We start from the raw sequence: 21,552 nt of genomic DNA on the forward strand, positions 1-21,552 counted from the left end.
ATAATAATAATAATAATATCGGGAAGGTAAATATAATGAGGAATCTCTCATTTGTTATAAATAAATTAATTAATAGTAATCGCTATTACTACACCTATAGGCAAGTGAAAATAAAGGCACCACCAACTTTTCATGACGAAAAAAAATAACTAAATAAATAAACACGACCCGCCCGGAATGTTAATGTCTCTGTTCGGTTCTCCACCTTATCCACGACGTGTGACTGACACCTCGACTCTCGAGTGACTTCCAACGTCAAGGAGTTACATCTTCTGTGGCTGAAGTCGACCAAATGAATTTGCAATAAAAGTCACTTTCCCGTATTCAGTAGGAAGCTGCATTATTGCTCAGGTATGCTATGCGACCTTTTACATTTCTGGAATATGTACTTGATACACTCAGAATTATACATGGCAGTCTCGTTGCCTGTTAAGATTTACATAATTCTGAGGTGTTTGGTGTCTTTATTCTTTCAAAATGTTCTCAAGTGTAGACGGACTCGTGTGGTACTATGCCTGGACAATATATGTCACAAACAAATGTACAAACTCTGCCTGCATGAGAAAAACTGTCCAAGATGAAGCTTTAAAAATGCATTTGAGTCATATGAACAAACATTCATGCCCACATATAATACCCATCTCAAGTGCGTATTAAACGCGAATCATATTCCTGAGATGCTTAACAGAACATAGAGCTGCTGGCTGAACAGACTGAAATTCTGACTTTTGTTTATGGTTTAATGCGGTAACATGCGCAATGATATTCTTCGATAATTTGACGACTGCTCTGTATAACACCAATTCTTGATTACAACTAACGATTGTGAGAGATAGCATCTATTAATACTGTATTCATAAAGGAAGTATATGTTGGCTTAGTATTTTACTTCATCCACTAACTTCCAACGAGTCCCGCATAATTCATCTCGACTGTCAGCCTTGCGCCCAAAATTCTTGTTTATGAAATCTGCGAAGTGATATCGCGTCATTCTGTATCGAGCCAAAGCCCGGTTTTATTACTATAAATATGCACATTTCGGTAAGGTGACTGACAAGCCAAATGTCACTTCCTCAGAGAAATACGTATGTTTATTTTTTGTCTTTAAAGATTATCTGTTAATAAGTGATAGTCTTCGTCGTACAAAGCGACTGGTGTCAACCGTCACGTCATTCATGTGTTTCTCAAAGGGGGTTGTTCATTGTGCTTTGTTTACCAGTGAACTTCGATTTTAATTTTGGTGTGATTTCTTTTAATTTGCTTTAACAGTACCATTCGTAATTTCAGTTTTTTTAAATTAAAAAAGGGGTTTTTGATATAAAGTGTATAATTATTCTCTAACAATTTACTGAAGACCGCGGGACAAGAATATGACCTAGCTCGTTTCTGACATGAAATTAATGAATTCCAATTTTAATGATCGAAGCGATCATGTATTGCTGTACAAATACTTTGGAAGTTTGTAAAAACAAATGAAGATTAAGAAGAAACATTATGAGAAAAACACGGAATTAGGCCTACTGTTTAGGTTGAGCTACAGACCATCTATGACTTTTTTCAATATAAGCATCTGGCGAATCTATGAAACTTAAAACTTTATTTTCGCAACCATTAATGACGTCCCGAAAGCAAATTCTTCATAGATGACGTAAGCATCTGGCTCCTCCTCCAAGTCAGTTTTTAGCCAATCAGAGCCTTTGTCGAGATTTCGGTGCCCTTGTAAGCAAGAAGACCATTTCCTTGGCTGTAGTAGACAGGTTCCAGTCATACAGGTCTCACCGTAACTCGACTGCTCACGTCCTGGGTAAGGTTTGTTTGTGTGTATCTTCTCGTATGTGACCTCTATGGTGAGTTTTAGATTGTAAGTCTACATTAAATATGGGAATATTTGGGATGAATGCTCCATATATCTCGTGGAATGAGTTTTTTTTTAAAAGATGCTGCCATCCTCTTTGAAAAGAATTAACAAGTCTCCAGTGGCAGGGCTTCTGAAATGTTTAGTTCTTTTATTTACAAAAAAAAATTACCTATTCGACATATGCAGTTGCTAGGTTAAGTTGCACTGAAAGCACCATGTGTTTTTGTTTGGATAACAAACAGGGCTTTTAACAGTCAGTGTCATGGATAAGAGAGAGTGAGAGAGAGGGTATGCAATTCAAGAAAACTGTTAAAATCTATTCACTGATACTTTTGGGACTTCACAATTATACTGGTGCTTTAGAACGGTCCACTTCTCATTCACTTTCGAAATCCATACTTTACTTCTATGAAGGAAAGGTCACTCAGCAATCCACTTTATACATTCCAAAATTTATTTCCCTAGACTCTCCTCTTTTCCTCCAAATCCTTTGCAGAGATTCTGAAACCTTTCTTGTTTCTCTAATTCTGTGACTAATCTTTCTTAATCTACTACCCTCCGTTAAGTTTCCTCTCAAATACCTGTCTATACTCATCAACCACCTATCAATATTTTTCTCATTGATACGAATATTCGTTTTTCCCTCTTCCTGGATTCTGCCTACCCTTGCTGCCTTATTCTTGCTAACATTCACCTACAACTTATTTCTGCAACAAACACTTCCAAACTCCTTTAACAGTTTCCTCATTTCACTGAACGAGGAGATCAAACGGAGTTGTATATAGAGATAAATACCCAACAGATTTGTACAAGAAAAAAATGTTCTGCAATATTACTTTCCTCATATTTTGTCTTGCACTGCATTATTATTATTCATAATTTGCACATATTCTTACGTACCAAACCATCGACTTACTTAGCAAAGTCGAATGACCATACTCGCATTAATATTTGAAAAAATTAAAAACGCCAGAGTCAACATAAGACATAAAAGAAAATATTAAAACAAATAATGAACAACCACATCTTCATCTAAACATGAAAACGACAGTAAGGAAAACCACGCTAACCATATCTAACTCTTGGAAAATATTAACCATACGTTTTAAATGCTGTGAAAAATCTAGATAGGACTCATAGGTGACACCAAGCATTGCCAAACATTTATAATAATCAATACCTGTATAATAATTCAGATTACTCATTTATTACGCCGAGAGCCTTTGTTGTGTCACGCCACATTTATAAAAGCCAATCGATCAATCAACTAGGCTAACTCATACATCGAGGGCCGACGAGTTGGACACGAGAACACTTACGTAGATTGTGGTCTGAGGGAAAGACTAATGAGAAAGGTAGAGACAAAGAAAAATGAAACGAAGCATTGGTGCTTCCCAATTTACAGTATTAACAAAACACAATAGGCCTATGACCTACAATGCTCGCCGAATCATTCTGCACATGTGATTACATAATTTTTTCCTAAATATTTCTATGTAAAATATGAACCACTGTTGGGGCCCAACCCTTGCCCTAGCGCCATCACTAACTATAATCTACACTACATAAATTGGTTTTCACGAAATCTGTATTGTTTCTGGCCCAGGAGTTTTAGAGGTTCTAAAATGAGCAAACCTCCTTTTCACTATTTCTTAATATCTTACTTTGAAAGAGGGCGTGACCTCATCTGAACAAACTTGAATCCCCTTTACAAAGGATGCTTTGTGTCAAGTTTGATTAAAACTGATCCAGTGCGTCTTACCCAATCAAAAATGTGAAAAGTTATAATAGACGGACATACATGAATAAAAACAGAAAGGAAAGCGGACAAATTTCGATGACAAAAGCTCACTCGCTTTTAACTCGATTGGGTAAGGAGAAAATTCAATCGTTCCGAGGAAACCATTCGGGCAAGTCAGGTGTTCTCGAACATCTAATGAAGAGTTTTGAAAACCAAGTCTAGGGAAATGGAAGTACTTGAAAAAGTCATATAAAATTGATTGTCTTCATAAGCGTATAATCATCAATAAACTCACTATACCCACACATTCAATGTTTATCTTACCAGGTAATATAATTGAACTGACGTCATTACCTACCTCACCTGAGAAACATCTAAATATCGTTCGCCCGGCGTTTTCTGCACCCCAAGTCGGTTAACTTTCGAACACTACGTGGCAACCTGGGAGAAAAAAAGAAAATCTACTACGTAATTTGTACGATTCACACACACACACACACACACACACACACACACACACACACACACATATATATATATATATATATATATATATATATATATATATATATATATATATATATATATATATAATCTATTATTAAAACACTTCAGAAAGACAATTTTACATGCAACCCATTTATTACAGTCAGGGATTAGTTGACTGCTTGAAAATATTGACTTCGCGTTGTCTCCTCAAGTTCCTGACAGTTATTTTCAAGACAAGGGTGCTTAGCTCAGCTTAGCTTTATTTTCAAAAATATATCTTCATATAAGCTAATTCCCAAAAGTGAATTAGCCATTATTCTTCGTAACATTCTTTTAAAAAAATCATATTCTTGAGATATTTCACTTGCTATTCCCTTACTATGAAAAGAAAATAGTTCATCGCTTCAAAAAGAACTGAATCGTGTCGCTGAAATAAAAGATGTTCCCCTACCTCCAGAATATTAATAAAAATTAATATAAAATTGTTTGTCTCTTTTAAAGGATTCCGATATAATTTTCCGTTACCGTAACGAATATTAAGTTATGAACGTGTCTTCCGAGAATTAAAATATATCTGAAGTAATATACGCAACTGCAGTGTACATCACAATTCTTTATCCAAGAATTTGAACCTCTTGAGATGTTATAAAAAATGTACATGTCTTTCACTCTTTACCTTAAAAGCAGGGCCCACTAAGAGTCTTAGTGGGTCTTGCTTTAAAGATTACCTCGTCGAGGCCTCTCCTTTTGACGATATACATCTTGACGGAATAATGAACACTTACATTTGAGGTTCTTTCTTTCTCCCTGTCCGCACTTCTTTTGTTGTGCATGATCATATCCAACACCACTTCTCTACTTTTGCCGTCTTAACCATCATCGTTATGAGCATTCCGTCTAACATTCTCAACATCACCAATATTTCCACAGATATCAATGGCACACGAACACAGACACCTTCGTGTGGCTGTTGGGACGTGGCACCCTTGGACCGTGGTCACGGTACACAACGGGATAGTCTCAGCCCAAGGAGTAGCCGTCGACGTATTCGAGACCATCCTGCAGAAAATGAATTATTCGTGAGTTCGTCTCTTTTCTTGTATGTACTGTAAGCTTGGTTGTCATGAGGAAGAGTAACTATCAGCTGAAATACTGTAAGTTCGCTTCTTCTCTGGTATATAAAGACTTGGCTGTCACGAGGAAGAGTGATTATAACTAAAAACTTTTACTCTTTCTTAAGGACATGGTAAAAGCTTGTGGCTTCTTTGTGTCGGTTAAAGGAAGGGTGAAAACTGGAGCAACGTGAAAGTAAAGAGGTTGAAAAGAGAAGCGGGAAGACACCAAATGGTATGGATGAGATGTAAAAGCAGAAAACAATGTAACTAAGGGCTGAAGAGCGCCATCTACTATACTGTTGCGCAAGGCACAATGTAAACAATACCACCGACGACTACGAGTGGAAAAGAGAGGTTCTGACCTGTGCTACCAGTACAGGTATAGGAATGTTAGTATTATAACAACAACGCCGAAATGTACCATAACCTCAGCGATGACAATAGCAATATACAACCAAAGCACGACTTTTCTGAACTTCCATGATCATCGTCTTCATTCAGAAGTTTCGAAATACTGCCTTACAGTGCTTTAGATAGGTAACGGGTGCTCTCGGATGCAAACTTGAGGCAGTTATCATCATAACAGTTTTTCTTTCTTTCTTTTTTTTTTTTTTACTCAAGGCAATGTTTTCATACAACAAAGAGTGAGCCACTGAACATGCTTGTATATTTTCCAACACTGGACTGGATTATAGAATTTAGACCAAAGGCCAAGCGCTGGGACCACCGAAGTCTTTCACCGTTCAAAAGGAAATTGACAGTAAGAAGTTTTGAAAGGTGTGACAGGAGGAAAACCTCGCAGTCGCACTGTGAAACAATTGTTAGAGAGGGTGGAAAGTCAGGTGGAAGAAAGAGAATATGAACGGAGGTACAGAAAAAGGAATGAAAGAGGTTGCAGCTTGGGGCCGAAGGGACGCTGCAAAGAACCGGAAGTCCTTAAGTAATGCCTACGGTGTACCACGTGAGAGGCACTTACGTCACTAACCCCCCTACGGGAATTTTCCAACAGTCAACCATCACCCCAAAAATCACATTTTTATTCCTGTCTCTACAGGGCCCATACAAAATCAGAGATTGTTATACGAGCATTTCATTCTGTATCTGATCTTTTGTACTCAGCGTTTTCAATCAACCCTCAGGCACTCGTATGTAAAAGGAGAAGATGGAGAATGGGGCCGTGCCTTGCAAAATGGAAGTTGGACTGGGATGATTGGAATGACACTGGCTGGGGTGAGTATTAAATCTTATTGCATTAATATTATATATAATATATATATAGTATATATATATATATATATATATATATATATATATATATATATATATATATATATTTTATAGTGATAGAAAGGTCAGATACAAGGTAGCGGTTTTAGAATGAAAAGTGGCATTCAACTTGGATTAAGGAGCCTTATGAATACCAGTCCTTAAAACATTTAGAGGATACTTCGTATTTCCTTAACCCATCTTGCATGCCATATCTGAGATGTTATTTATATGAATTTGTATCACCTTTTTACCTTAGTATTTTCTTGCTACTTTGAGATTACGAACGCTTATTCAGCATCCGTTTATAAAAAAAAAACAGTTTTCTTCAAGGATAACAAAATGACCCCATATAGCTAAGGCCCTGTAATGAAATACTTAACATTTGGGAGATACGGAACAAATACAGAATTGTAAAAACTAATGACGATATTGAAATTATCAACTAGGGTGATGACTGAACCAACTCTTAAAACAATATTGAAACCTACTCATCTTGAAACACGGGGGAAAGCAGTCCCGCATTTTAGAGCCAAGGCTGGGATTCTGCGCTGCAACTCTCACTAATGCGCTACAATAATATCTTTAATGACATCAGCACCTTCTCTCCAATAATTCTAGCCTGATTACAATTGGTAGACTTCCGATCCTAAAAACAATCTTCATAACAGGATACGCTAAATAAGGCATTGTGGGCCAAGAAGAGAGTCTATAATATTATACTCTTACTCGAATTCTCACTTTAAATGCGTTTTGTTCCAAAACATCGTTGATTTTAAACGTAAACATAGTCGGGCATGCAATTTTACAGTTAAATTAGTATTATTTATATCCTGATTTTATCATATATATATATATATATATATATATATATATATATATATATATATATATATATATATATATATATATATATATATATATATATATATATATATATATATATATGTATATATACGTGTATAATGTATTATGTGTGTGTGTGTAATATATATATATATATATATATATATATATATATATATATATATATACGCTGTGCGTAAATCAATAATTTCATGTTCTAGAACATAATCCATCATACTCGACCGGACACGCCGAACTGCTTTTCACAAAAGAGACGGACAATGCAAAACAACAGCTTCACAAATCACAAATTTCGTTTAATTTGACCAGGCCGTAGATGCTGTGCTGGGGCCGGTGGGAGTGACCTGGGCCCGCAACCAGGTCGTGGATTTCTCGACGACCCTCTACTTCGACTCCAACGGGATATTTCTGCCCAAGCCCATCGCCGAGAAAGATCTGAGCAACTTCCTGAAGCCTCTGTCTGTCGAGGTAAAAATGACAAGTGGAAGATGTACTCGCTTTTTTGGTTTAGTTTTTTAAACTGTTGGGTCTTTATAACTGCGATATATATCTGTATTTCTTTTACATACACAAACAAAGGTGGGTTACAGTATTTCTTGCTTAAGTGCAAGTGTTAACACGATATCACAAGAACGGTTGAACTGAATTTTATGATAGATATACTCATGATTAACTTTTGGTAATAATTGGTTCATACCTGAGGACTGCACCTTACTACTGTCATCAGACTTAACATACGCATTTTGAGCAGTTTACAATGCCTCTCACGCTCACACTTAATAATAATAATAATAATGATATATATATATATATATATATATATATATATATATATATATATATATATATATATATATGTATACATACATATATATATATATATATATATATATATATATATATATATATATATATATATATATATATATATATATATATATATATATATATATATATATATATATATATATATATGGGTATTTCCTACTTCAGAGGGTGGCTCTTAAGAGAAAACAAAGCAACTGTAACTGCCACATTTATACTTAACAGCTGAACTGAGGATGACTTCCCTGTGCAGCCTCATCAGCAAGGCACCTCTTAATTATACACTCTTTCCACCAACCCATTTTCTTACGTTCTTTCTACAAGACCAAACCATCTCAAAACACACTGGTCCATCCTTTTACTTAACCGTTTTACCATATCTTCACATCTTTACATTCTCGCCCTTCCAATTCTTTCATGTACATTCAAACTCCATAATCCACTTCCATAAAGGAGAGATGGCTAAATAATACCTTCACACAATCTCACCTCAACTTATTATCAAGCCATGAAAACATAACGCACTAGCTCCTCAAGCCCACAGCTCTTTTGCAGATGAATCAGACCACATAAAAAGTGATTGGATTAATCACTGGGGATCTGACAGCCTTTGTAGATATGTTACAACCTAACAAAGCCAGATTATCGTTTTTTCCCCCACAGCTGAATGAGGCGTCTGAGACTTTTCACGGCACATAGATTAGGCTAGGTTAAATTGATGGATTGGTCTTTACAAAGATAATCTTGCCTCTAAAAACTGACATTTTCATTGGCAGACATGGATAGCCCTGGCAGTAGTTCTCGGTATAAGCATCATCGTCGGTCTAATTTTCAATTACATTCTAAGTGAGCCAGTGGAGGACGATATGGGACATCAACAGAAGAGGCTAACTTTCAGACCAGAGTGGATCATTTCTAATCTGTTATGTGAAGGTAAGCCAACTTATAAAAATAAAGTGAATTAAAGTTTAATTATTACAGACAAGAGACAAGTAAACACTGCATGAACAGTACCTTTATTTGGGTTTCTATTGGTTCTGACACTATTAATTTCCTTAAAGTCCCCCTATTCAATACTAGTTTCCTATTAATGATTTCTCTACTATTTTCTAAACACCTAATCATAGTTGTGACACTGTTACATACGAGGAGTTTTTGATTACTGCAGAATCACTATATCAATAATATCCAATTTTTGATTTGCGTTATTCACATATATTTCTTCACTCTGTAACTACTACCTTGTACAATGCTTTTGTTCTACCCTGTCACCCCTTAATATAGAGTTCCACGTACTGGAGACACCTTAGTAAGTGGCATCATTCTTTCATGGCTGATGTGGGTGATAAGTTCTTTCCTATTTCCAGTTATCAAAACCATGCTTTCCATAGCCTTGATCTTTACACTACCACTAATCATTTAGCTGTTACCTTCTAGGGCAATCTAAGCATGCCAAGCAGACAGATCTGGGACTTTACCCTCAATTTTTCTTGGTAAATTACCACTTCAGAACTTGGAAACCCTGAGGTATCAGAACTCCTTGTTCGTGGGGTTATAATATCTTTGGCTGCACCATACATCCACTTTTCTTATAAAACTATCTCCTACTGATCTTTTAGTCTAATTGTTCCTCCTAAACAAATTCAGTCATTGACTAGTGAGTATAGGTCCTATCTATCATCTCATTCTCCTTCTACTATACATCACAAATTCGTTTTGTATCCTTTGCACTACAATATTCTCTAATATAGCGGAGATATAGCCTCCCAGTAGAAAAATAATAGTCTATCAACTCCAACATTCCCTCTCTCCTTTCCTCATGCATTCACCTCGTTGTCTCCCAGTGGCTCTCATCTTTTTAACCATTTTTCCTGACAACTATTTAAGTATTCTTAATCTTACTATCATGACCTACTTGAATCTAAACTTTCTCAATAATTTCTGCAGTAAATTCTGCAGGTACCTCGCTTCCTTGGGCAAGAAAATGGTATCTGATTGGATTGTCTTTCTGTAATTTTCTTCACAAATTGAGCTGACATGCACGAGCAAGTAGACTGACATAATTTTAACTTCTTAATTACTGTATTTCACTCTTCAACTCAGTCCCTTACAATTACATCTCATTTCTTTAATGCCACTGATGATGTAGAAGATAAGTTTTAATTTACTCTGCTATCATAAACATTTAACATGAATACTTGCCATTTCTAGGTTCATCAGATCTTCCAACAACGGAAACAGGACGAGTATTCTTAGGGATATGGTTGATTGCTGCCTTCTTTTTAGACTCAGCCTACTTGTGTGTCTTGACGTCCATACTAGCTGTGCCTAAGGTGACTATTCCTGTGGACTCCTTGGAAGATCTGGTATCCTATCGAAAGATCCCATGGGCATTGGAGAGAGGGACAGGTCTTCATCAATTGCTTCAGGTGTGTTTCCTTTTTTCTTTTTGCCGCAACGGACTGTTGTTTTTCCTTTCAGCACTTAGAACTGAGCTACTTATCAAATTACAGTAGAGACTAGTCTATACAATTTTTTACCCCTCTGCAAGTGTGCTAACAACTAAAAATATTATGGTTCTAGAAATTTTAGAATACAGTTGAGTATAATATGCGTTTTCATTTTAAGCATCTTAAGTCTGACATTAAATCTGTTGCTAAGTTTCAATAATTAATAAGTGTCCTTAAATCGCAGCAAGCTACAACAGGAATTTACAAACAAGTATTTGACGGGAAAAGCGATATGGTGTATAGATGCTACGAAGCGAAAGAACGAATTAAGACTGAGCGCATTGCAGTACTCTGCCAGGTTCTCAGCATGACAAAGGTAAAAGCCTGACAGGTGTGAAAGTGGCTGGATACCAGCAGGCAATAACAATGAATATTCTTGACAAGATCAATCCGTAAATGTATTTAGTACTCGTTGAAGTTTTTTCTGTAACGGATATATTTCACTCCCAGTGCTTATAGTAACAAAATTTGCAAATTTCCACAGAAAACTGTAAATTTAGGATCATTTGGAATTTTCCTAATTGTACAAACCCAAACTCTGGTCAGAATAAGTTTCTTTTTTTCAGCCTTTAATATACAGTACATATATTTTTTTATTTTTTTGTTTGTGGTGTGTTAAGTATAAGACATCTTGAAAGGCACTCTTAATGTCACAATTTGGCACATTTCTAAGGGACGCAGTAGTGTTTACATACTTTGGCTGTTTTTAGTGTCATGGAGTGATGTCATTCATTCCTGGATGTACTGCAAAGTTAATTTTCAGCAGACGGGGCCAGAAACATTTTTGGCTTCTTTAGTTCCAATCCAAAGTAAGACGATCTATTCAAATAATTTTTTCATTTAATTCCTTTTTACCATATCTATTTCCATGTAATATAGTTGAATATTCACTTTATAAAAATGATGTGCTTACCTTTTAGTAAACTCTTCTGTCGTAAAACATCTACAGGATATTCCTATGATTCTGATGTACTTGTAAACCCTAGGTCATCTGCATACCACACCTTGCAAGGACCTCCCTCTGCATCCTTAGTAGCTTCTTCCATTCCTGTGACAAACAATAAGAGACGTAGCAATAATCAGAGAAAAACACTAACTCTTATTTTAAATTCTTCTGATATACCTCACTGTCTTCATTTTAGCTTAATGATACTCGTTGCTTTCATAAAATGCCCGTTGGATTAATCTTTGGCGTTTTATCATATATCTTCTCAAGATCAGCAGAAATGTTATTCCTTTATATTTTTCTCGTAGCACATTCCATTGTCTTTAAATATTATAAACTTTTAATACTCTAATTCTCCCAGCCCACCCTCTGCTGGTTCCATCTCTTCCTAAATTACTTATTATTCCTTATGATACTGGAATTTTTCACTACTTATCTTCCTAAGATGCCACATCCCATATTAGTCCCTCTATCACATCAACATTCTCCAGTCCATATGAATTATCTTCATTCTGTAGGTTTGCAAAATACTGCCTCCGTTCTATGCCTGTTCTGCATCTTTTCCATCATCCTTTTTCTATCTTTCATCCCTCTGCTTTGTTGAGATTTTGATTCCATTCCTCACAAACCAGCTTCTCCTTTGCCACCTGCTCATTAGCCATCCTCCTATTCTCCCAGCATGCCTCTCCGTCTTCTTCCCTGCATTTTCTCTCGCAAGGCTTGGAGGCTCTCTTGTTCTCTTCAGTTGTCCTTTGTACATCTCAATTCCTCCATGAGTCTTTCTTCCTCTGCCCTTTCCAGGGCGTCACACCCTATACAGGCAGTCCCCGGTTTACGACGGGGGTTCCGTTTTGACGCCGCGTCGTAAACCGAAAATCGTCGTAAACCGAAAAATCGTCGAAAATCGTCAAAAATCATAAGAAAACCTTACTTTTAATGCTTTGGGTGCATTGAAAACGGTGTAAACTGCATTTTTATTAAGTTTTTCATCAAAAAAACCTTCAAATTATGATTATTCTGCCATTTTGGAGCCATATTTCTTCCGTCAGATCGGCGTAGAACGCGTCGTAACCCCGGAACATGCGTCGTAAACTGGGAAATAATTTCTGATGAATATATTTGAAAAGCGTCGTAACCTCGGAACGTCGTAAGCTGGACCCGTCGTAAACCGGGGACTGCCTTATTTCTTTTGGTCTTTTGCATGCCTTCTTTCGTAAGTTTTTACTTCCACTTTTGTAAAAAAATTTTATTTGCCGATACTTTTTCTCTATGCTCATTTTTATAAGCATTGCTTAATCAAGAAGTAATACATTTTTTAATCTACATTATCTCTATTTCTCTGCTTCTGGCATGTGATTATATTTTTGCATAGGAAGTATTCGTCTAATTCATAGGCTACACAAATTCCTTTACTTATTTCACGTCTTTAGTGGTGCCATATAAGTTCCTTTGAATCCATGAAATTTTTATATTCATAATGTCATTTACTGTATCTTTATACAAATGAATACTCTTACTCTTATAATTCAACTCATCTTTTGCAGGCAATAAACGATGATTTCACGGCCACTGGACAATGCAATTTTCACATTGCTAAGAAGCCTATATATGCAGTGTCCCTTGCCTATGTACTTCCAAAGAAAAGCAAACTTATAAAGGAATTTGATAAATGGTAAGAACTGACAGCTAGGAGGACTACTGAGGCTGACAAGAAGCCAAGCAGAACAATGTATTGTGTATACTCTACTGGATTTTTGTTGCTTTATTTCCAACAAGTTCATTTATAAAAAAAAAAATCAGAAAGATACCAGTGATGTGATTATCAGTTTAGGCCACAGGAAAAGTATAAAAAGAAAGGACAAAGCACCAAGTACATTTGTGTATTTAACACATTTTTGGGGCACAAAATTCATCTACAGTTGCACTAAGCAATATTAATCTCTTCTCAGCAGTGGCCGTTAATACAGTACATGAAATTAGCATTTTCCTAATTTCGAGGTCCCTGTCCAATTCATGACCTTTTAGGGCTCCATATGTTTTTCTACTCAAGAGGTTTGCTCTGGTTCCATAAGGTCTTTTTATGTGTAGGGATGTCAACAATTCAGCTGAACTCCCACCCAAATTGTTAGTCAGGCTATACAAAAGTCATCGGTTGAAATATATAACCTGTTTTATTATAAAAATTTGATTTTTTCACTGTAAAGCCATTGCTATTAAACATGGCCAACTAGAAACCCTTCTGTTCTATTGCGCTTACTCAGACTTCAGAGTGAGTAGCAAATCTTGGTGTTCTTTTCTTTTACTTGCACTGGAATGTCTAGGAATTTGTGCTTATCTGTGAAACGGCTGCAAAACAGTAAGGGGTGTGTATTAATAAAATAAAAATTATATATGCGTAAGACCTGACAAAAAGACACAGTGAACAGCTGAGAGGAATACAAATGTATAAAAGAACAGTCCAAAATATATGGCGTATCTTGTGGAAGCCTGCATTACAGGTATAAAGCTTTTTGGATTGTTCCACAAAACTGTAAAATAATAATAATAATAATAATAATAATAATAATAATAATAATAATAATAATAATAATAATAATAATAATAATAATGACACTTAGAAGGACAATTATAAACATAAATTTAAGAGACCACTACAAACTGACCAGGTTGTATACCTCACATCCTTCATCTCTATTGTGTCTGACAATTAACTCTTAACATATGGTAAACTACCTGCAGTAATCATGACAAGCATTTTCCCTGTTGTGTGGTTGTTATCGTAATTTCTTACAAAATCACTAAAAGCTCACCATTCAAAAAGTGCTCAGCAAACCACAAAACATTTCATCCTAGCATTTATTTAACCTTACTGAAGATATTCTAGAAAGTATACAAGGAATTTTCTTCATCAAACAGGTTAACCATCCTGATTGAGTCAGGAATAGTCTCAAAAAGCGTCCAGAAGTCTACAGCCAATGCTACAAATTGTATGGGCAGTCTCAAAAGCAGGGAACAAGCCAGCCCCATACTCGGCTTCATGGATTTAGCTGGAATGTTTTTACTTTGGATTGGAGGTAAATTATTAAAATATTGTTTATACAGTTCAAGTTATTATTATGATATTCGAACTATTTTTTCTGTTAACATGAAAGGGGAGCATTTAAGCTGTATCAATCTTATCCCCTAGTACTGGTCCTTTTGTTCTCCATATCCTAGCTACTGGGGTCTAAATTACTTTGACCGCAAGCAATTTGCATCGTACTAACTCAACCCACAATAAAATTTTTTCCTCAACAAATTCTTCAGTCTAGAAGCCACTATTACCATTACAAAACTCAAGTTAATGTGATTGTTTCTTTTTATAACAGGACTGTTTGTAAGTACCCTGGCGATGGCTGCAGAGGTTATAATTTTCCGCTTCAAACTTTTTGACAGCAAGTAGCTCTTCAATTATTGTAGTGTATGATTTGTGTATCAGCAAATTCTAACAAATGTTGCATAACTATACAAAGAATTCCAGCAAACAACTCAGAATTTGAGTTTCTGTGCTTTTATAAGTGGAATCAGAATAATACACCCACACAAATACAGCCACACATGCAGATACTCACTGTAAACTGTATAAGTCAAACCTCAGCTTTCATATGCCCTAGCTTTCGTACAATTCGGTTTTCGTCGACTTTTTTCGTCAAAATTTTGTCCCAGTTTTCATACATCTGCTTGGTTGGATTCCTACAGTTGAAAATGCTCTGTCCCAAACTCCGCCAGGATGCGTGCCTCACAAAGTATCCCAAGCGTTCGTGACCCAGCATGCTTTTGTTTCTCATTGAGTGAGCATCACCAGAAACATTTCGCAATAATCTTGTTTTTTTTTTGCTTTTTGATTGAGTGCGACTGCTAAATAAGCCACCATGGGGCCAAATAAAGTTCTGAGTGCCAGCCCTTCGATAAAGAAGACGAGAAACACGATTGAGTTCAAGAAAGAACTCGTAGCAAAGTTCAAAAGTAGCGTACGCATCGCCGATTGGAAGAGTTGTTGGACGACCACAAGGAAGAGCTAACCACCAACTGGAACAGCAACAGAAGGCAGATGAGGAATCACAGGAGGAGGAAGAGAGAGGGGATAATGTGCCTTCTTCAGTGATTAAGGGCATGTGTGCAAATTGGAGTGAGTTGCAAAGTTTTCGGGTGAAACATCACCCTAACAAAGGTGTTGCAAGATGCGTCTGCAACATCTTCAATGATAATGCCTTGTCCCATTTTAGGCAAATCTATTCTGTGCGTCAGGGGTCCAGTGAGTCTCAAGTTGGTCCTAGTGCCAGCAAAAACCAAAGAAATAAAGTAACCCCAGATAGGGCCTTGATACCTAAAGTCCTTATGGAGGGGGATTCCCCTCCCAAACAATAACCTTTCCTCCTCCCTCTCCATCTCCTCGCCGTCTTCCATACGCCAACAAGAGTCTTCAAAAAAAGGTAAAAGTGAAGTTAAATGTTCAGTTATCCATTTCATTAGTCATTTATATTTATTTCTCATTGTGTTCTGTATGTACAACTATAGTTATTCTCTGTAAAATGTATTTTTTGTTAATAATTTTGGATATCTGGAACGGATTAAGGTCAGCAGCTCCCAAAAAACCTCACCTAGCCAGGTATCCTCTGGGTAACACCTCTGGTGGTAACAGCAGTAGTTAAATAATTCTGTATGTGTTCATAAAACAAGAAACATCTTGCTGTCTTTGCTTCCATAATCAGTTTTTTTTCTTTGGAATTTCACTATTAATGGTTAGTCCAAAAGTCTTCCAAATTTTTTAAAACATTAAGGTATATTTCCTTTTGACAACTGGAATTGCAGGAAGTACCTCATTACTGCTGTACCTACTTTTGTAAATGCACCTATTTTCCTTGAATAAAATGTTTGGGACCATAGTCTCACCCTTTTTTGTCTGAGTCATACTTGTCTAACCCAAGATCTTGCTGATGGGTTCTTTATTAACTGGTTCAATTTAAGCATCCTTTTCAGTGATATTTAAGCTCTATTACTGTACAGGGTTTTGGTTCAACTCTCAACCCCTTGTTATTACAAAATCATCTGATTTTCTGCACTCTTTCACTCAGAAGAGGGCCTTCTTCAGTGCTCTAGTTTAAATTTTCTTATGCAAGGAAGCCTACCCTCCTAAACTGGTGCTAAAACAGATAAAAACTGATGGGACTGGATTAAACAAATACTGTATGACTTAAAAAGAAATCTGTTTCAATACAAACCCACCAAAAAAAAAAAAAAAAAAAAAAAAAAAAAAAAAAAAAAAAAACATTACTACCAACAATGGCGCTACTGAGAAGGGTACCTGGCCAGATGAGGGTTCTTTTGGGTGTGCAAGATTGGGCAGATGTAAACTACCAGTAAATACATTTTATTTTAAAAAATCTCACACTGGTGTGGACATACACAACAGAATGTATTTGCTGATCAAATGCTGAAACTGGATTTTTAAAGTGCAGTATTAATCAGGCCCATAAGGGAGAACAATGATATCCAGATATGTACCTGGATAGTACCATAAACCCAGGGTCAGCATCAGTTCCACAGACCTAGAACTCTCATTATCAACCTTGTGGTAACTGACAGCTCCAGCTGTGAACTACAGCTAAGGACTAAGCAATGTAACTTGACCCTTTACACTCTTGTCTAGCATGATGACTGACCTAATAGCTTTAGCCGTTATAAATGGAAAAACCAACGGGTTCATAAGGAAAAACTAAGAAAAACATTGAAATGCACCCTTAAGAATTAGACACAGCAGAACACTATCAAAGGCTGACTGATAATACATGTACTACTGTGCAAGCAAAAGACTTGCTGCTCTGACTTGAAGATCCAATTTCAGGCAGTTGATCAGCCAAAACTGTATCAAAAGAGAAAAGGCAGTCAAGTTATTGCCTGCAAAAATGGAAGATTAGAATGGACACAAGTATGGACACTCAATGGACAAAAATTATTCTATGCCTGCAAAAGTGGAAGATTAGAATGGACACAAGTATGGACACTCAATGGACAATGATTCTATGTGTAAGATACTGTACGACACGTGGTTCAGCCAAAGATAGTCAAGGGAAGTGGAAGTCTGTCAGCAGGACATTGCTAGTATAATAAGGGTAACCAGTCTTAATTTGCTGGAAAATCAGTCCCCATGAAATTGTATATTTTATTTCATATACTGGTACAAAGTGTATTCCTGTAAATTTTATCATTCTGTTGCTGAATATAGGTAAGGGTGTATACAAATTTGAAATTTATTCTCATGACAAGATGTTCTACACAAAATACTGTATACTGTACTGTACTGTGCACATATACAATTATACAAGGTATATAAAATTCATAGTACAGTATTATATTCAAATAATAAACCACTGTAATCTGATTGTTGCTGTTTTATTTCTACTTAGGTGCCCTTTCAGGAACAGCAGCATTATTAGACATAAACATACACCGCATATGCATGCACATGTTAGTGAGTTTCCTCATAAAAAAAGGAAAACTGAACTTCTTTTCATATACCCCATGTATCATAGTTAATAATTATGTGTGAAATTTTTCATAATTTTTAGCTTTATTCTCACTGGGTATCAGAGAAGCAAATACTGTACACCATTTCTCACTACAGTAGTTTGTTTACCAATGATGTGCACTTTAAAGCCTCCTGAGGAATAATAAAATTATTAAATCAGAGTGGAAAGGTTATATACTCCCTGTAATAGGCATTAAGGGACAGAGGCACAAGAGGCTTAAGAATTTGTATAAAACATATACAGTACAGTACTGTATCGGGAAGATAGCTCATTTTCATTAGCCTGCAGTATTTTCAAACTATCTAAGTTTTTCAACACTTCATGATTATTCAAATGATATCCAAGAAAGAAAACTCCTCATTAAATCATTTTCTCGCTTGAAATTCAGCATGTTTAAATAATTTATTATTTTTTCAATACAAACTAGTCAGTTTACATTTGCTCAACTCTGCGGTTCAGCAGCTCCAAATACATACCAGAGGAACACACAGACAGTCCATTGGCCAAGCACAAATCCAGGAACCACAAGGACACCTAGTGAACAAGTCATTTTCCTTTGCTGTTCTGAACAATTAGACTAGGGACGCGAGGGTAATGTGTGTTTAACCAATGGGTTTGTATTAAAAAAAAATAATTGTTGTAAAAAATTTCATTTGTCTTAACAAAAATCCTATCACTTTACATTTGCCTGAATAGCTACTTTGGAGATGTCTTGTTATGTAGATAGTTTTAATCCTGGTGCTGAGGTTTGTGGGTTCCTAAATGATTACGATCAGGAAACAGGAGTCCTTGAGACTGATAACCTTTTTAAATAACTTAGTAATTATGTCAGCTTCTCATGTCCAGTCCAAAAAACACTCATTTCAGCATTAATCATACCACTGAACTGAACAATTTAATTTTTATAGGGTAACAATTATCCTATTCAATAAGCTATTGCTTCTTAAGCACTTGATAACTAGATAAAATGAAAAGGTAGGATATTCACAAAATATACAGGAGTGATACGATTAAAATATATGAAATGTGAGTGTTGTACAAATACATTCCTTAATTAAAAATGAAGGTCGATTAACTTCATAAAACGACTTTTGCACTTATTATATTATAAACATTATATATATATATATATATATATATATATATATATATATATATATATATATATATATATATATATATATATATATATATATATATATATATATATATATCTCATGCTACATAGGTAAGGTCTTCTTCCACTAATCTACAGATATCGACGAAATCCACAACAGCAGATGCAATAATAATAATAATAATAATAATATATCAGGGACGTAAATATAATGAGGAATCAACCGTTTGTTACTAATAATTTAATTAACAGTAATCACTATTTACTACACCTGTAGGTAAGTGAAAATAAAGGCACCACCACCTTTTACATGAAGAACATTAAAAATAAAAAAAACGACTCGACCGGAATGTTACCGTCTCTGTTCGGTTCTCCACCTCACCCGCGAAGTGTGACCGACATCTCGAGTGACTTCAGCGTCAAGGAGTTACATCTGCTGTGGCTGAAGTCGACCAAATGAATTTGCAATAAAAGTCACTTTCCCGTATTCAGTACGAAGCTGAATTATTGCTTAGGTATGCTACGCGACCTTTTACATTTCTGGAATATGTAGTTGATGCACAGAATTATACATGGCAGTCTCGTTGCCTGTGAAGATTTACATAATTCTGAGGTGTTAGGTGTCTTTATTCTTTCAAAATGTTCTCAAGTGTAGACTGACTACTGTGGCACTACGCTTGGGCAATATATGACATAAAAACACAAACTCTACCTGCATGAGAAATACTGTCCAAAAGGAAGCCTTATAAATGCATATTATGAAGAAACATTCATGCCCACATATAATACCCATCTCAAGTGTGTATTAAACGCGAGATCATATTCCACAGATTCTTATCTGAAGTTTTGAACGAAGAGCTGCTGGCTTAACAAAGACTGAAATTCTTACTTTTGCTTATGGTCTGATGCGGTGACATGCGCAATGATATTCTTTGATAATTTGACGTCTGCTTTTGTATAACAACAATTCTTGATTACAACTAACGGTTTTGAGCGACAGCGTCTATTAATACTGTATTCATAAAGGAAGTATATGTTGGCGCAGTATTTTACTTCATCCACTAACTTCCAGTGAGTCTCGCATAATTCATCTCGACTGTCAGCTTTTCGCCCAAAATTCTTGTTTGTGAAATCCGCGAAGTGATTTCGCGTCATTCTGTATCGAGCCACAACCCCGTTATATTACCATAAATATGCACATTTCGGTAAGGTGACTGACAAGCCAAGTGTCAGTTCCTCGGAGGAATACGAACGTTTATTTTTGTCTTTAGAGATTGTCTGTTAATAAGTGATAGTCTTCGTCGTACAAAGTGACTGGTGTCAATTGACACGTCATTCACATGGGTCTATGTTTCTCAAACGGGGTTGCTCTTTGTGCTTTGTTTACCAATAAACTAAGATTTTAATTTTGGTGTGATTTTTTTTTATTTGCTTTAACATTCCCATTCGTAACTTTAGTATTTTTTTATACTGACAAAAATGGGCTTTTGATATAAAATGCGTAATTATTCTCCAACATAATATACTTAGTACCAGGGGATAAGAAAATGGCCTATTTCGATATTGACTTAAGATAAACAAATTCTAAAGTTATTGACTGAAAGGGACCATATGCTTAAGCATACTTTAGAAAATTATTAAAACAAACAAAATATTAACAAAAAAGGAATGTGAGAAAGACAGAATGGATTAGTCCTACAGTTTAGGTTAAATTACAGACCTTGTATCATTTAATCAATATAAATAACGAATCAATAAAGCTTAAACTTTATTCTCGCAACCATTAATGACCTCCCGAAAACGAATTCCTCATAGATGACGTAAGCACTTGGCTCCTCCTCCAAGGCAGAGTTTTTAGCCAATCAGAGCCTTTGTCGAGATTTCGGTGCCCTTGTAAGCAAGAAGACCGTTTCTTCAGCTACAGTAGACAGCCTCTAGTCAAAGAGGTTTCACCGTTATTCGACTGCTCACGTTTTGGGTAAGGCTTGTTCGTGTGTATCGTCTCGTATGTGATCTCTACGGTGAGTTGTAGAATGAGAGTTTACGTTAAATATGGGAATATTTGGGATGAATGCTCCATTTTTCTCGTGGAATGAGTTTTCGTAAAGATGAGTCCATCCCCTTTAAAAAGAATCAAGATGCCCTAGCAGCTGGGTTTCTGAAATGATTGGTATTTTATTAAAAAAAAATTAATCTATTCGGCGCATGCAGTTGCTAGGTTAAGTTGCACAGAAAGCACCATGTGCTTT

The 21,552-nt window shown here is 35.9% G+C and overlaps 1 protein-coding gene across 1 annotated transcript; it reads left to right on the plus strand.

The window, feature by feature from the left end:
* Positions 1-7,651: 7,651 nt before the first annotated feature.
* On the plus strand, positions 7,652-18,341 carry LOC136845243 (ionotropic receptor 93a-like). The gene is made up of 7 exons (XM_067115333.1): positions 7,652-7,804; positions 8,938-9,094; positions 10,373-10,590; positions 10,856-10,987; positions 13,162-13,289; positions 14,534-14,691; positions 14,986-18,341. The coding sequence occupies exons 2-7, from the start codon at positions 9,028-9,030 to the stop codon at positions 15,057-15,059; spliced, it is 777 nt and encodes a 258-aa protein (XP_066971434.1). The 5' UTR covers positions 7,652-7,804; positions 8,938-9,027; the 3' UTR covers positions 15,060-18,341.
* The last annotated feature ends 3,211 nt before the right edge of the window (positions 18,342-21,552 follow it).

The sequence above is a fragment of the Macrobrachium rosenbergii genome, chromosome 13 (assembly GCF_040412425.1).
Source record: "Macrobrachium rosenbergii isolate ZJJX-2024 chromosome 13, ASM4041242v1, whole genome shotgun sequence".
In the NCBI taxonomy this organism is placed as follows: domain Eukaryota; kingdom Metazoa; phylum Arthropoda; class Malacostraca; order Decapoda; family Palaemonidae; genus Macrobrachium; species Macrobrachium rosenbergii.

Excerpts from the sequence above, each read along its gene's own strand:
- LOC136845243 (XM_067115333.1), top strand. The coding sequence starts at position 9,028 with ATGGGACATCAACAGAAGAGGCTAACTTTCAGACCAGAGTGGATCATT. Across the intron at positions 10,988-13,161 it reads AGGTTCTCAGCATGACAAAG|GCAATAAACGATGATTTCAC; the intron begins GTAAAAGCCTGA and ends CATCTTTTGCAG. Across the intron at positions 13,290-14,533 it reads ATAAAGGAATTTGATAAATG|GTTAACCATCCTGATTGAGT; the intron begins GTAAGAACTGAC and ends TTCATCAAACAG.